This window comes from Oryctolagus cuniculus, chromosome 4 (assembly GCF_964237555.1).
Source record: "Oryctolagus cuniculus chromosome 4, mOryCun1.1, whole genome shotgun sequence".
Taxonomy (NCBI): domain Eukaryota; kingdom Metazoa; phylum Chordata; class Mammalia; order Lagomorpha; family Leporidae; genus Oryctolagus; species Oryctolagus cuniculus.
The window spans coordinates 255,987-273,231 of NC_091435.1; the positions used below are offsets into that span (position 1 = coordinate 255,987).

A 17,245-nucleotide genomic window follows, 5' to 3' on the forward strand; every position below is an offset into this window, starting at 1 on the left:
GGATAGGAAGTAGAGCAGCCAGGGCTCGAACCAGTGCCCATATGGGATGCCATTGCTGCAGGCCGGGGTTTTAACCCACTGTGCCACAGTGTCAGCACCTATGTTCATTTCTATTCATTTCAAATATTTTCTGATTTCTTTATTTCATCTTTGATCCATTTAGTTATCTAGTGGTATTCTGTGCAATTTCGCCATATTTGTGAGTTTCTCCAGTTCTCCCCCTGTATTATCCCGTTTTGTTAAGTACAATAATATCCCAGACTGGGTAATTTATAATAAATAAAAATAAATTTCTATTCTCCATAGTTCTGGAGGTTAGCAAGTTCAAGACTGAGATGGTGGTATCTGGTGAGAACCTTTGTGCTTGTCACCCCATGGTGCAAGGTGGAAAGGCAAGAGTAAGAGGGGGCGAGCTTGCCCTTTTGTCACAGCACCATTCCTGCGATAATGAACTCAGTTCTACAATAACAGCAATAATGTATCCATAGGGCAAGTACCTAAGTACCTCTTAAAAGTCCCATCTCCCAAAATTGTTAAAATGGCAATTAAATTTCAGCTTGAGTTTGGAAGAGCACAAATAATTGCAGTTGCTGATTTCATTCCATTGTGAGTGCAGAATGTAATTTATATATTTATGCAACTTTACCAAACTCTTTTATGAGTTCCAGTAGTCTCTTAGTGGAGTCTGTTTGGTCTCCCTAGATACAGAATCATGCCATCTGAAAACAGAGATTATTTGACTTATTCCATTCCAATTTGTATCTCTTTGATTTCTTTTTCTTGCCTAATGGCTCTAGCTAAAACTTCCAGGACTATATTGAATATCCTTTTCTCATTCTGGAACTTAGTGGGAATGCTTCTAACTTTTCCCCATTCAATAGGATGCTGACTGTGGGTTTGTCATAAATTACCTTGATTTCCTTCTATACCCAATTTGCTTAGAGTTCTCATCATGAAAGGGTATTGTATTTTATCAAGTACATCTATCAAATAGATGCTTTCTCTGCATCTATTGAGATAAACATATGGTTCTTGTTCTGAAGTTTATTAATATGATGTATCACATTGATCGATTCATGAATGTTGAACCATGACTGCATACCAAGGATAAATCCCACTTAGTTCGGGTGGATGATCTTTCTGATGTGTTGTTGGATTCAATTGGCTAGTATTTTGTTGAGGATTTTTGCATCTATGTTCATCACGGAAATTGACCTGTATTTCTCTTTCTCTGTTGCGCCCTTTTTGGGTTTAAGAATTAAGGCAATGCTGGCTTCATAGAAAGAATTTGGGAGGATTCCCTCCCTTTAAATCGTTTTGAATTGGAGTTAGTTCTTTAAATGTCTGGTAGAATTCAGTAGTGAAGCCATCCAGTTCTGGGCTTTCCTTTGTGGGGAGGGTCTTTATTACTGATTCAATTTCCATCTTGATTATGGGTCTGTTTAGGTTTTCTGTGTTTTCATGGCTCATTTAGGTAGGTTGTATGTGTCCAGGAATCTATCCATTTCTTCGAGGTTTCCCAGTTTGTTGGCATACAGCTCTCGTAGTAATTTCTGATGATTTTTTTTTAATTTCTATGGTGTCTATTGTTACGTTTCCTTTTTCATCTCTAATTTTATTGATTTGGGTCTTCTCCTTTTCTGGTTAGTTAGGTCAATGGTGTTTCAATTTTGTTTATTTTTTCCAAAACCAGCTCTTCGTTTTGCTGATCTTTTGTATTTTTTTGTTTCAATTTTGTTGATTTCTTCTCTAATATTAATTATTTCTCTTCTCCTACTAGTTTTGGGTTTGGTTTGCTGTAGTTTTTCTAGATCCTTGAGATGCAGTGATAGCTCATTTATTTGGTGCATTTCCAATTTCTTCATGTAGGCACCAATTGCTATAAACTTCCCTCTTTATACTGCTTTTGCTGTATACCATAAATTTTGATATGTTGTGTTGTCATCATTTTTTTCCAGACATTTTTTGGTTTCTCTTTTGATTTCTATGACCCACTGTTCATTCAGGAGCATGTTGTTCAGTCTCCATGTGTTTGCATATGTTCTAGATTCCTGAGTTGCTGATTTCCAGATTCACCGCATTGTGGTCTGAGAAGATGCATGGTATGATTCTGATTTCTTTTTAAATTTGCTGAGACTTGCTTTATGACCTAGCATGTGGTCAATCCTAGAGAAAGTTCCATGTACTGGTGAGAAGAATGTATATTCTGCAACTGTATGATGAAAAGTTTTTAGATATCTGTTAGGTCCATTTTGTTTATAGTGTCAATTAACTCTGCTGTTTGCTTGTTGATTTTCTGTCTGTTGATCTGTCTGTTGCTCAAAGTGGCATATTGAAGTCCTCCATTACTATTGTATTTGAGTCTTTATCTTCCTTTAGATCCCTTAACATTTCTTTTAAATAGCCAAGTACCCTGTAATTAAGTGCACATATGTTAGCATGGAATATCTTTTTCCATCCTTTCGCTTTCAGTCTGCATGCATCTTTGTTAGTGCAGTGTGTTTTTTCAGACAGTAGCAAATAGGTGGGTTTTGTTTTTTAATCCATTCTGCCAGTCTGTGTCTTTTAATTGGGGAGTTGAAGCCATTTACCTTCAAGGTAATTATTGATAAGTAACAATTTTGCCCTTCTATTTTTCCAAAAATATTCCTATTTTTTACTCTGAATTCCCTTTGTACTTTACTGGGAGATTTTATTCCTTTACCTTCTTTTGTAGTGATGACTATGTTTCTGTGTATAGCCCATCCTATGCATCTTCTGCAGGGCTGGATGGTGGTGACAAATTGTTTCAATTTCTCTTTGTCATGGAAGGTCTTTATCTCACCTTCATTCATAAATGAGAGCTTTGCAGGGTACAGTATTCTGGGTTGACAATTTTTTTTCTTAAGACTTGGAATATATTTCGCCATTCTCTCCTAGCCTGTAGGGTTTCTGATGAGAAGTCCGCTGTGAGTCTAATCGGAGATCCTCTGAAAGTAATCTGGTGTGTCTTTCATGCACATTTTAGAATCTTTATGTTTTACTGTGGAGTTTGATTACAATGTGTCCTGGTGAAGATCTTTCCTGGTCATGTCTATTAGGAGTTCTATGTGCTTCCTGTACTTGGCTGTCCCTTTCTCTCTCTAATTTATGGAAATTTTCTGTTGTTATTTTATTAAGAAGGCTTTCTAACCCATTATCTCTTTCCATGCCTTAAGAAACTCCTAGAACCTGGACGTTGGGTTGTTTGATAGTATTCTATAGATTCCCAACAGTGTTTTTTTAGTTTTCTAATTTCTTCTACTTGTGTTTGGTCTGACTGTATAATTTCCTATGCTCTGTCTTCTAAGTCAGATATTCTTTCTTCTGCTTTACCCATTTTGTTGTTAAGGCTTTCCACTGCATTTTTTATTTGTTCTGTTGAATTCTCCATTTCCAAGATTTCATTTTGATATCTCCTTAAGACCTCAATTTCATGGGAGAAATTTTCTTTCATGTCATTTATGGATTTCATTAGTTTGTGCATTTACTTCTGATTACTTCTAATTAATCCAATGGTCAAGTTTTAAAATTCCATTTCTGGCATTTCTTCAATCTTATCAACAGTCTAGTATTGAAGTGTCATGTTCTTTTGGGGGTGTCATGTTGTCTTCCTTATTCTTGTTTCTTGAATTGATGCATTTGTTATTTGGCATTTGTAGAGATACTCACTGGTTTCTTCTTTGCTTTTTCACTATGGTGGCTTCTGTTTTTGTACTAATCCTCTGTAGATTCCTCTGTCTGCTTTCAGTGACTACCTAGATGGATTTGTTGGGTGTGGCCAGGGAGCTCTGTTCAGTTCTCCAGGGTGAAGGGAGTGTCTGAGGTGACACACCCAGGTTTGGCATGGTAAATCTCCTTTTTCATTTTTTCCAGAGGGGTGGTTCTTCTCTGTTGATGTAGACTCAGCTGAGCTCCTCTCCTCCAAGGAGACCAGTGCCTGGGTGCCAGCCCCAGTGGGTATATTATTTGTCTGCTCTGCCCCCAAGGACTTCACAAAGGATCTGTGCAGATTCCCCAGCAGTGCCCCTCACCAAGTAACCAGGGAGCCCTGAGTATGTGGAACCTCCCATAGTGACTGTCCAAAGTCCCAACCAGACCATGAGTCCTCCCACACAGCCTCAGTGTTTTCACAGTCCTGGCTTACAAGCCTCCCACAGTCACAAGCACCCAGCCTCCTGTCTGTTCTCCCACCACACTCAGTAATCTCCGCTTGGCTGGTTTCTGTGCGCAGACACAAGCTGTCGCAGCTTTTATGTATGTCAACAATGGCACCTGCTCTCTATCAGCTTGTTACAGGACTCCGTTGCAGGGTGATCAGGGAGAGAGAAACATGCCCCTACTTTGTTGTTTCTCCTCTAGTTTGGCAGGTACACTATCCCCCATGGGACTCTAAGCTAGCTTCCCTCTAAGCTCTTCCTGCAGCTTTATCGCCAGTGGCATGGGCTGCTGCAGTCTAGTCTCACCTCACTCACCAATGCTTGTGTGGATGCTCTTGGCTGCTGGGGTGCTGAGTTGTGCACATCTATGCCCTCCACATAGGTCCACTGTCTCCCTCCAATTGCATAGTTTCTCTGCTGTTTTCTTCCTTTCCTGAGACTGCACTTTTTCCACTTTTAATAACTATCTTCTCTTGCACTAGAACAGCAAGCTCCCTCCCTACTCTGCCATCCAATTTCTAGAAACTTCCCTCTTGACTCTGCTTTTGCCATATCCTGTAAGTTTTCTATGTTGTATTGTCATCTACATTCGTTCCCAAGAGTTTACTTTCCCTTTTGATTTCTTCTATGAACCTCTGTACATTCAGGAGATGTTGTTCAGTCTCCATGTATTTGTATATTTTCTAGAGATTCTTGAGTTACTAATTTCCAGCTTCATTCCATTGTGATCAGAAAAGTTGTAAGGTATCATTTCAATTTTTATGAATTTGCTGAGGCTTGCTTTATGGCCTAGCATGTGGTCTATCCTAGAGAAAGTTCTATGCACTGATGAAAGAATGTGTATTCTGCAACTGTAGGATGAAAGGTTCTGTAGATATCAGTTAAGTCCATTTGGTCTATAGTGTCAATCAGCTCTGTTTCTTTGTAGATTTTCTGTCTGGTTGATCTGTACATTGATGAAAGTGGGTTGTTGAAGTTCCACATTGCTATTGTATTGGATTCCATGTCTTTCCTTTAAATCAACATTTGTTTTAAATAGCCCTGTAATTGAGTGCATATACATTTATTATAGTCACATCTTCCTGTTGAATTGATCCCTTAATCATTTCATAGTGATCTTCTGTGTCTCTTTTAACAGTTTTTATGTTAAAGGCCATTTTGTCTGGTATTAACATGGCTACACCTGCTCATTTTTGCATTCCATTAGCATAAAATACCTTTTTCCTTCCTTTGAGTCTGCGTGTATCTTCATTGGTGAGGTGTGTTTCTTGTAGGCAGCAAATAGATGGGTCTTGTTTTAATCCATTTAGCCAGCCTGTATCTTTTAATTGGAGAATTTTAAGTCACTTACATTCAAGGTTATTATTGATAAGTAATTACTTCATCTTGCCATTTTTCTATAAATCTTCCTTTTTTTTTTTTTTTTTTTTTGACAGGCAGAGTGGACAGTGAGAGAGAGAGACAGAGAGAAAGGTCTTCCTTTGCCGTTGGTTCACCCTCCAATGGCTGCTGCGGCCAGCGCGCTGTGGCCGGCGCACCGCGCTGATCCGATGGCAGGAGCCAGGAGCCAGGAGCCAGGTGCTTTTCCTGGTCTCCCATGGGGTGCAGGGCCCAAGCACCTGGGCCATCCTCCACTGCACTCCCTGGCCACAGCAGAGAGCTGGCCTGGAAGAGGGGCAACCGGGACAGAATCCGGCGCCCCAACTGGGACTAGAACCCGGTGTGCCGGCACCGCTAGGCGGAGGATTAGCCTAGTGAGCTGCGGCGCCGGCCCTATAAATCTTCCTAAAGATTGCTTTGGATTTCTTTTGTTCTTTTACTGGTAGATTTTCTGCCTTCACATTTTTTCATAATGATGACTATCTTTCTGTGATTTTGTATGTAGTACATCCTTAAGCATATTTTGTAAGGCTGGATGAGTGGTGTTTGTCATAGAAGGTCTTTATTTCACTTTAATTCATAAATGAGAGCTTTGCAGTTTACAGTATTCTTGTCTGACAGTTTTTTTTTCACTTAAGACTTGAACTATTTCTCTCCATTCTCTGCTAGCCTGTAGGGTTTCTGATGAGAATTCAGCCAAGAGTCTAATTGGAGATCTTCTGAAAGTAACCTGGCATTTCTCTCGTGCACATTTTAGAATCTTTATGTTTTACTGTTGAAAGTTTGAATACAATATGTTGGTCAAAATCTTTTCTGGTCATGTGTATTAGGAGTTCTGTGTGCTTCCTGTAGTTGGATGTCCCTTTCTCCAAATTAGGGAAGTTTTCTGAAGTTATTTCACTGAATAGACTTTCTAATCCATTGTCTCTTTCCATACTTTCAGAAACTCCTTAGACTTGTGTGTTGGGTCATTTGATAGTATCCCAACAATGTTTTTAGTTTTTCTAATTTTTTTGCTTGATTGAGAAATTGGAATTCCAAAGATTTGTCTTCTTGCTTGAATATTCTTTGTTCTGCCTGAGCAAGTCTGTGGCTAAGGCTTTTCACTATGTTTTTTATTTGATCTATTGAGCTCTTCATTTCTGATATTTCAATTTGACTTCTCTTCAAAATCTCAAATCTCACGGGAGAATTTTTCTGCATGTCATGTATGGATTTCTTTAACTCATGAATTTGCTTTTGAGTAATCCTATATTAATCTTCTGAATTCCTCTTTGGGCATTTCATCAATCTCTTCGTTTTCACATTCCAATATTGAAGTGTTGTTGTGTTCCTTTGTGGGGGTCATATGGTCTTCCTTATTCTTGTTTCTTGAATTTCCACATTTTTAAATTTTTTTTAACTTTTATTTAATGAATATAAATTTCCAAAGTACAGCTTATGGATTACAATGGCTTTTCCCTCCCATAACTTTCCTCCCATCCGCAACCCTCCCCTCTCCCGCTCCCTCTCCCTTTCCATTCACATCAAGATTAATTTTCAATTACCTTTATATACAGATTAATTTAATATATATTAAGCAAAGCTTTCAACAGTTTGCACCCACACAGAAACACAAAGTGAAAATACTGTTTGAGTACTAGTTATAGCATTAATTCACATTGTACAACACATTAAGGACAGAGATCCTACATGAGGAGTAAGTGCAGTGACTCCTGTTGTTGACTTAACAAATTGACACTTTGGTTTATGGCGTCAGTAATCACCCTAGGCTCTTGTCATGAGTTGCCAAGGCTATGAAAGCCTTTTGGGTTCGCCGACTTCGATCTTACTCCAACAGGGTCATAGTCAAAGTGGAAGTTCTCCCTTCAGAGAAAGGTACCTCCTTCTTTGATGACCTGTTCTTTCCACTGGGATCTCACTCGCAGAGATCTTTCATTTAGGGTTTTTTCTTTTCTTTCTCTCTCTCTCTCTCTTTTTTTTTTTTTTTTTTTGCCACAGTGTCTTGGCTTTCCATGCCTGAAATACTCTCATGGGCTCTTCAGCCAGATCTGAATGCCTTAAGGGTTGATTCTGAGGCCAGAGAGATGTTTAGGACATCTGCCATTCTATGAGTCTGCTGTGTATCCCGCTTCCCATGTTGGATTGTTCTCTCCCTTTTTTATTCTATCAGTTAGTATTAGCATACACTAGGCTTGTTTATGTGATCCCTTTGACTCTTAATCCTATCATTATGATCAATTGTGAACAGAAATTGATCACTTGGACTAGTGAGATGGCATTGGTACATGCCACCTTGATGGGACTGAATTAGAATCCCCTGGCACGTTTCTAACTCTACCATTTGGGGCAAGTCCGATTGAGCATGTCCCAAACTGTATATCTCTTCCCTCTCTTGTTCACATTTATTTTTAAACATTTGTGGAGACACTTGTTGGTTTTTCCCTCTGATGGTTTTTATATTTGAGCTGTTCCTCTGTGGCTTAGTGGACTGTCTGCTCCTTTAGTAAATACCCAGAGGTGTGTGCTGGGTGTGGCTAGGGAGCTGTGGTCAGTGCTCCAGGATGGGGCAAGTATCTAGAGTGACACCCAAGTTGGGTGTGGTAGAGGTCCTCTGTTGTCAGCAAGGAAAAAGATATGATCATCTCTGTTGGCGTAATCACTCTCACCAGCTCTCTTCCAAGGTGATCAGTGTCCTGGTTTAGCCCACATTGGATGCTGCCGTGTGAACCACAAAGGATCTGTGTCATCCTCATTTGAACACAGATGCTGCTGCAGTGACCCATCCCAGGCAGCTGGGGAGCTCTGAGACTTTGATACTGCACATAGTGATTGACCAGAGACCCAGATGTACCCTATGCCTATCGTGCAGAGTTCCCACAGTCTCAGCACACAGCATTTCACAGTCACAGGGTGCCTATCTGCCCCAGCTAGCCTACCCCACCCTCCCAGCCAGATTCAAATTGAGTGGGAAACCGAGTGGGAAATTTCCCCTAAAACCCCTGGATCATACACATGCACAAGAGCTACCACAGCTGTTACTCATTTCAAAATGGGGCCTTCTCCCCACCTGTTGCCGGGTGTGTGCACCCACGCTGCTGCAGCCACTACTAATATCAAAACGGCACCCTCTCCCAGCCAGCTGCTGGGCACCTTTGTGGGGCTATGGGGAGAGAGAAATGTGCCATTTTGCTGGGTCAGGTGGGTATCCTGTCCCTCTTAGTGCTAAGGCTGGACTCAAAGACTGTGGTCTGCCAGGCTCTCTCTCCGATTCAATAACCACTGGCCCTCATGTGGGGTGCAGTGTCACAGGCAGTGGACTTGACCCACTGTGTCACAATACCAGCCCCAGTGCTGTCACTCTAAATTCCCTGAAAGTCACTTAAGCCAGATGTAAAGTTCTCAAAAACAGGGGCAGGGTGCAACAGTGGTATTTGGAGGACAGGATCCTTTTTGCCTGTGCTAGCTCTGGCAGGCTGCGTGCAGACTGCTCCAAGCACATGTACACACCTGCCTGCCATGGAGCTAGGGGGTTGGGGTAACTGTTACTGTGTGAGTTGAAACTGACACCTCCAAGCCTTCCCTTGGAAGTTACAAGACTTACAAATAGACTGGAATTCCAAGAGTTTGCATCAAACTCTGTCAGTGCAATTGCTGTCTAGGTGGGGAGAGAGATTCCTGGTGCATCTCCCTCTGTCATCTTCCCAGAATCCTCTTCCTTCCCTACTTAATGTAGAGTAAGCGCTAAAATCGCCTTCCACTTAGGGCACAGCAGTCTGCCGAGGAGCACAGGGAGCTCCTGCAGAATCTGGGCACCCACCCTGGGGTGTGGTGGTGGCTGTTCCTCTGCGCTCTCCTCTGCTCAGAGCTGCATCTGGCCCCTCATGCGCCTCTGCCAGCTCGTGGGTGGAGTCTGTGGTGAACACTCACAATAGTTTGCCTTTCATTTCTTTTGAGAAACTGGAGACTCGAGTACCGCACTTAGCAGGCATTTCAAACTAGTAATATCCTCTTAATTTCCCACCTTGCACTGCCCCAGGCAAAAACCCCAGCAATCCTTCTGAAGTATCTCATGGGCTCATGTGGAAGTGTTCCCTCATTAAACCCCTGAAGATCGAGTTAGAAGCAGGAAGAGCAGGGTGAGGATGAAGGAAGACTGGCTTTCACACCAGCCGCAGGGAGTGAGGGGTGGGTGAGGGATGAAAAAACAATCAGTTTTTGAGTTTTTGCACAGTTACCTTTTGAAAGAATTCTCCATTACTGAAATTGAACACAACAGAGGGTGAATGCCACACACAATCATAACACTCTGAAAAAGAGAGACTGTATCTTCCATGAAGTTTTAAGACCCAAGCTCATGTAAAATGATCCCAGACAGAAAGTGAAAGCTGATTTCTCCCTTTCTGTACACAGCAGATAACACGCACAAGATTCACTGACGAGGTTTACTGTCAGAGAGGGACAGAGGAGCCAGCAGCTCTTTTCCTGCTCCCTTTAGAACAGTCTGGAAGGCACCAAGGCTGGCCTGAGGCAGGAACTGAGCAAACCTCAGCCACGTGCTGCTCACTGGCCTGTGATAAACATTTCAATAGAACAGTTTTGAAATTAAGTCCTTTGTATTCATAATCTGAAATTAAGAGCAGTATTTTATTTACTTTATGTGTATAAAGTAAATAAAAACATTTCAAAAACAACCTGAATTAAAAAAATTTTTTTTAAATCTTAGAAAATAGAATCCAGCTACCAATGGCTCTTTTTCAATAGGAAAAGTATGAACTACATGGAGGTTCTGATTCTTAACAGGAAATGGCTCCTACAAATCAGTAAGAAAAAACTAAGGATAAGAATTACCAACCAGAACAGAATACAGCAAATGAGAAATAAACATTACCATAAACACACACTCAGCATATCTGCCCATCACACTCAGAGAGCTCACTGCTGGTGCCGTTGGGCACCGCAAGGAAGGCTCTGCCACACTGCCCTTCCACCCAAAGCACCCACCTGGCATGGACTCTGCCTGTGAGGGAAGAGCCAGAGGCTGCCGTCTTAATCAGGCAAGTGTGAACACGGGTGGGGGTGGGGCAACTGGCTGACGTAGCAGTAAATGCTACATGTAGTCCTAGCGTCCCTTGTGAGTCATTGAAACATGTAGAATATATGTAATAGATGTAAAAGTCTGTAATTTATTAAATATAAAAGCAGATTATAAAATAAGTATATGATCCTGTTTTTGTAAAAAATGAAAGAAATCCCTGAGATTTATGTCAAATACTAATGCTGCTATTACTCAGAGGTAGGATTATAGATTTTAATCTCTACTTTACACTTGGGTGCTTTCTAGATTTTATGCTATAAGCATTAATGTTTTAATTTTTCAGAAAAAAATGCATAATAAAATACATCCTATTTTGGATAATTTAAAAAACCTTTTCACACATTTCAAAATGCAGAATTACAAAATCAATAACTTTTATTAACACGATATAAAAATTTTTAGTGTAATATACAGAATTCCCAGAGAGCAATTCTAAAACATTTTAATGCATTTAAAAAATCTTAATTTACAAGATACCTTGTTTTACTGCCACTGACCTTTTAATACAAAAAATTTGTTTTTGCTGTAAAACTACATTAGGGTTGGGGTTAGGTAGTTCTCTTCCCTTCATTCTATCATGAGGAATGTTCTTTAGTCTCCTGCTAAGACCTTTGTACTTCAGACACGAAGTTACACAGGTTCCGTATGTAACTATGACAGGATGACTAGGGTTCTGGTACGGTGCAACCAGCTACACCACAGGCAAACAGGGCTGCTGTGTGCGCTGCCCTCTCTGGTTAGGGAGGGCAGGCCCTTTGCAGAGAACTAGACACAGCTTTGTGAGGCACTGATCCAGGCTGTGGATGTGGAAAAGCCTGGTTGTCTTTCTGAAGCATGCATAATGCATAAACTTTCCCACCCTAATCCCACAAAAACCCAATAGGGTCTTAACACACTCTTAATTAGTTATATAAAAATAATCTCTAGGTTCGTGCTTGACTTCAAATTCTCAGAAGTATCTAAAAGAGCTTACATTCTCCTCTTTGACTTAGGTTCAATATTAGATCACTCATTTTAATCAGACTAAGTCAGTTGAAAATGTTTGGCCAAATTTTGTAGGCATAGAACTCAAAACACAAAAGCTGGTGACAGTGTAACCATCTCCACCTTTGAGGAAGGTCACGGCCATCACACCACACCTTGACTGTATGCAGAACACTCACCGGACAGCACCATGGACACAAAGCTTTAGACTTTGCACCACTGCTTCCCAGTCTGTTGACTTGTAATGAAATAATTCAGTACACTTCTATGAAAAGAATATAATAACGTTATGAAAACCAGCACTTTAACTCGTGTGAAGTTAGACGCCTGAAAAGTGATCACACTGAATGCTGGTTTATCTTTCTAAGTGTTAGCAACAACAACAGTCAGACAACTGGGCACTCGGGTTTCAAGAAAGAAACCAGCAGAGGAAGTGCTGCGTGGCCAAGGTGCGGGCACACTCCCTTTCTTTGAGCACTGCTGGGCGGGGTGGGGGGGAGCCTTAGAGTGCTCTCCAGGATAAACTCTTTACATGACCTTGTCACTTAAAGTGGGCATAAGTCATCAAATTTTAACAATCAGGAACTAGATTTTGAGCCTAAAAGTGCAAACTTGCAGTACAGCAGAGAACAGCTGCAGTGTCTGCGACTCTCATGATCCACACCAGGCCTTTCCTAGCCTCTCTTTCCACACCAGGCCTTTCCTAGTCACTCTCTGTTAAGATATGGGCATCTGCTTTCCAGTACATTTCTTGGAATAATTCAGTGCTTCTAAACTGAGAGTGGAAGTGTTGAGGGGGATGTGCGGGCTGCTGTGAAGACTGGGCCCCTCCTCCCCGTGGCAGCTCTGCAGCGCCCCCACCTGCACGTGACTCCCAGCACGCTCACTGGGCAGCTGGGCAGGCACACCATGTTCACATGTTGTAGGCCACGTAGATCGGGTCCAGCTGGTCGGCCAGGAAGCCATCCCGCAGGTGCATGCGCTGCTTCTCGCCACGAGAGTTGATGGGGATCACGCCCGGGTCCACAAGGACCACCACACCCACCACCAGGTAGTGCTCCTCCAGCACCACATTGGTCACCAGTGCCACCAGGTCCAGCGCATCCTGCTCCAGGCCGTCCAGCTCCACCACCACCACCAGCAGGTTGGTCCAGGTGAACACGGCACTGTGGGGAAACAGACGGTCACTCTGATGGCACAGGTGCTGGGCCAATGGGCATTTAGGGAAGGGTGACCAAAAAAGAATTGGTGCCCGCTCATGAACGTGACACCACTGCTAGCACCACTCACTACCAGGCGAGGCTTCCTGCCTCACAGGAGTGTCTGCACTAATTAACGTTCCTGCTCAGGGGTGTGGCACCACTGCTGTTGACAGCCGCGCCTTTCCCTACAAAGTGAAGAACGTAGGAGCCACAACCATTTAAGTCAAGAAAATCACATTAAAAGTAGAAGCACTTCAGGATGAAGGCTGTCGGGATCTTAGATTTTGCCAGTGCACTTGGGAACAGTCTCTGCCCCACACAGACGGGGAGTGTGCCCTGGTGCGGTTTGTGGAGATGCATCCAGGGGGAGAAGGACCCTCCTGCAGAGTGAGCACATCCGGCTCTTCCAGGAACCAGGTCAACTGTGCAGAGTGCTGGCTCTGCCCCAGCCCGCGCATGGTGCAGGCCCCGCCCCTCAGCCGCTCTCACCACTCGGCGATGCTCCTGTGTGCTCGGATCACAGATGTCTCGATGTCGATGGGGTGGTAGCGCATACCTCTCAGCTCCAGCGTTTCATCCAGAGACCCAACCACATACAGCGCATCGTGTGGCTCTGTGGACGGCACACGTGTGCACACTCAGGTACATCGTGTGGCTCTGTGGACAGCACACGTGCACACTCATGTGCATCATGTGGCTCTGTGGACTGCACACGTGTGCACACTCAGGTACATCGTGTGGCTCTGTGGACGGCACACGTGTGCACACTCAGGTGCATCGTGTGGCTCTGTGGACGGCACACGTGTGCACACTCAGGTGCATCGTGTGGCTCTGGACGGCACACGTGTGCACACTCAGGTGCATCGTGTGGCTCTGTGGACGGCACACGTGTGCACACTCAGGTACATCGTGTGGCTCTGTGGACGGCACACGTGTGCACACTCAGGTGCATCGTGTGGCTCTGTGGACGGCACGTGTGCACACTCAGGTGCATCGTGTGGCTCTGTGGACGGCACACGTGCACACTCAGGTGCATCGTGTGGCTCTGTGGACGGCACACGTGTGCACACTCAGGTGCATCGTGTGGGTCTGTGGACGGCACACGTGTGCACACTCAGGTACATCGTGTGGCTCTGTGGACGGCACACGTGTGCACACTCAGGTGCATCGTGTGGCTCTGTGGACAGCACACGTGTGCACACTCAGGTAGCGCCCGTGTGAACACCCAGCCATCTGCCATGTGAGCCCCACTGGGCGCTCTCTGATATGGGCAGCTTGACTCAAATACCACGTGTTACCTGTGTCCCATGCAGACAGCTCAGCCTGTGGCAAAGTTGCGGCCACACATGAACACACCTCTGGAAGTAAAAGACCATCGACAGAGGTTTGTCTGCCGGCTTGCTGTGGTGACATGGGCTTGTGTGGGGAGGGGCTACACATGCGGCTGAACTGGGCTGGGAAGGCTGACTCCACCTGGGGAGAAGCCTGGCGGCCCAGTCATCAACCATCTCCTCTGCACCACCACACGCAGCACAGCCAGGGCCCAGTCATCAACCATCTCCTCTGCACCACCACACGCAGCACAGCCAGGGCCCAGTCATCAACCATCTCCTCTGCACCACCACACGCAGCACAGCCAGGGCCCGGCATCAACCATCTCCTCTGCACCACCACACGCAGCACAGCCAGGGCCCGGCATCAACCATCTCCTCTGCACCACCACACGCAGCACAGCCAGGGCCCGGCATCAACCATCTCCTCTGCACCACCACACGCAGCACAGCCAGGGCCCAGTCATCAACCATCTCCTCTGCACCACCACACGCAGCACAGCCAGGGCCCGGCATCAACCATCTCCTCTGCACCACCACACGCAGCACAGCCAGGGCCCAGCATCAACCATCTCCTCTGCACCACCACACGCAGCACAGCCAGGGCCCGGCATCAACCATCTCCTCTGCACCACCACACGCAGCACAGCCAGGGCCCAGTCATCAACCATCTCCTCTGCACCACCACACGCAGCACAGCCAGGGCCCGGCATCAGCCATCTCCTCTGCACCACCACACACAGCACAGCCAGGGCCCAGCATCAGCCATCTCCTCTGCACCACCACACGCAGCACAGCCAGGGCCCGGCATCAGCCATCTCCTCTGCACCACCACACACAGCACAGCCAGGGCCCGGCATCAACCATCTCCTCTGCACCACCACACGCAGCACAGCCAGGGCCCGGCATCAGCCATCTCCTCTGCACCACCACACGCAGCACAGCCAGGGCCCGGCATCAACCATCTCCTCTGCACCACCACACGCAGCACAGCCAGGGCCCGGCATCAGCCATCTCCTCTGCACCACCACACGCAGCACAGCCAGGGCCCGGCATCAACCATCTCCTCTGCACCACCACACGCAGCACAGCCAGGGCCCGGCATCAACCATCTCCTCTGCACCACCACACGCAGCACAGCCAGGGCCCGGCATCAACCATCTCCTCTGCACCACCACACGCAGCACAGCCAGGGCCCAGTGGCAGCAAGGGGTAGCCTCAGGACAACAGTAATTCTCAGCGAAAGCAGCCATCAGAGTCGGTGGCAGCCACAATACAGAGGAGGAGCCCTGCAGCTCCAGGGGTTCTCAGGGCTCACAGGGACGCCGCCACGACCCCTCACCTCCACTGGCATCAGTGAGCTCCGTTCTCCGAAGGAAGCCAAGGTAGCCAGTCCGTGCCCAAATGGTCTGGCTGTCTCCAAAGCTCAGCCGGGCACTGAAGTGGTCGGCATGGAGGGCCTCCTCCCCATAGATGGTGTAGTACCCGGTGGCATTGTGGGGGCTGCTCACCCAGATCTAGGGGACCAGACGACAGGAATGGGGACACATCACAAGCTGTTGAGGACAAATTCTGTCAGCAGACACCCACTGGCCAAGAATAACCTCAAGGAACTCTGACCATGGGATTCAGTTTCAGAGCCCCTAATTTTGTGAGCCCAGTTAAACAATATCTCTCCTCAAAAAACTCTTCTTTCCCCCACTGACGTTGCAGGCATATGCGGTGTGTGCAGACAGAACCCAGGCTGCTCACGGCAAGCCACTGCTGACCAGCAGGGAGAGCGAGGAGCAATCTCAGCTTCCACAACAGGGACCAAGGACACAGTGCAGGCCACCCGCTCACACTGGGGCCGCATGAACTGAGGTCTGTCCAGCGCACAGCCTAGCCCCCACACTTGCTGCTACTGCTCCCAGATGGCCTCAGCCGGCAGCTTCTGAAAGGAGGGGGTGGCCGGGAGAGGTTCCCCTGAATGCCTGGGACCACTGTCTCTGAGGGGCACATGGCTGAGGGAGCGCCACTCATACCATCTACCCTCAGGACTGGGCCCCCCAGCATGGTTCACTGGAAGCCCCCAGACTGACTTCATAGCATAGACGCCTGGCAGGGGTCCACACTTCATGGTACTGCACTGGCCCTGAGCCCCCTCTGGGTCTACACTCCACTCAACGCAGGAGCTGCTCTTCAAGGAGCAGCTGTTTGCCACATGCTGTGGGTCCCTGTGTGCCTCCTCCAGCTTCCTAGGGGCCTCTGCCAGGAGTGACCGGAAGAGCTGGTCCCACAGCACTTGAGGGCCTACAGAAAGGCCAGCCTAGGGGCATGGCATTCACTGAGGAAAAAAGCTAAATGGATTCTGGGATACTGTGACCCCAGCGGGTTTAAGATCTCCACACCTGGGGCAGCAAAGGGTGAAGGTGGTGAGCTGAGAGCTCTGGCCCCTCCCCAGGTGCCCAGCCTCAGCCTGGCCTGGCTCACCTCTCCCAGGTGCGAGTCCCCGAGGGGCCCTTTGGTCTCGGTGTGTGCAATGATGACTTTCACTCCAGGGAGGATCTGGAAGAGAAAGCAGTGTCCCTTGTCGAAGGAAACAAGACACAAGACCTCTTGATTCATGACGCTAAAAACAGTATCCCACCCTATCCTGATCCTGAGTAACTTCTTCCTGCGGCTGCAACCCCCTCAGCCGAGGCAGGACGTGACTGGGACCACTGGTGCCTGTACTCTCCCAGGGCCCAAGGGCACTGACAGTGTGAATCTCAGTGCAGGCAGGAGAGGGCAAAGGCCATAGGAGGGGCTGGCGCCTGCAGTGCCGGCATCCCATGTGGGCGCTGGTTTGAGTCCCAGCTGCTCCACTTCCGATGCAGCTCTCTGCTATGGCCTGGGAAAACAGTAGAAGATGGTCCAAGTCCTTGGGCCCCCGCACCCACGTGGGAGACTTGGAAGAAGCTCCTGGCTTCAGATCGGTGCAGCTCCAGCCGTTGTGGCCAATTGGAGCAGATGATAGACCCCTTTCTCTCTCCCTGCCTCTGCTTCTCTGTAATTCTGCCTTTCAAATAAATAAATAAAATCTTTAAAAAA

General features: G+C 46.3%; 1 protein-coding gene across 10 annotated transcripts in view; it reads right to left on the reverse strand.

Annotated features, from left to right (window-relative positions):
- Positions 1–11,013: 11,013 nt before the first annotated feature.
- Positions 11,014–17,245, reverse strand: part of DIP2A (disco interacting protein 2 homolog A) — a 112,818-nt gene continuing 106,586 nt past the window's right edge. For 9 of the 10 annotated variants that reach the window (XM_051859505.2, XM_051859509.2, XM_051859506.2 and 6 more), the window contains 4 exons: positions 16,646–16,720; positions 15,516–15,690; positions 13,332–13,455; positions 11,014–12,806 (listed from right to left, as the gene is read on the reverse strand). In XM_051859505.2, the coding sequence (XP_051715465.1) occupies positions 12,554–12,806; positions 13,332–13,455; positions 15,516–15,690; positions 16,646–16,720 (627 nt within the window). In that variant the 3' untranslated portion in view covers positions 11,014–12,553. Of the gene's footprint in view, positions 12,807–13,331; positions 13,456–13,897; positions 14,020–15,515; positions 15,691–16,645; positions 16,721–17,245 lie in introns of those variants that run through there. The other variant, XM_051859513.2, reaches the window with a different exon arrangement.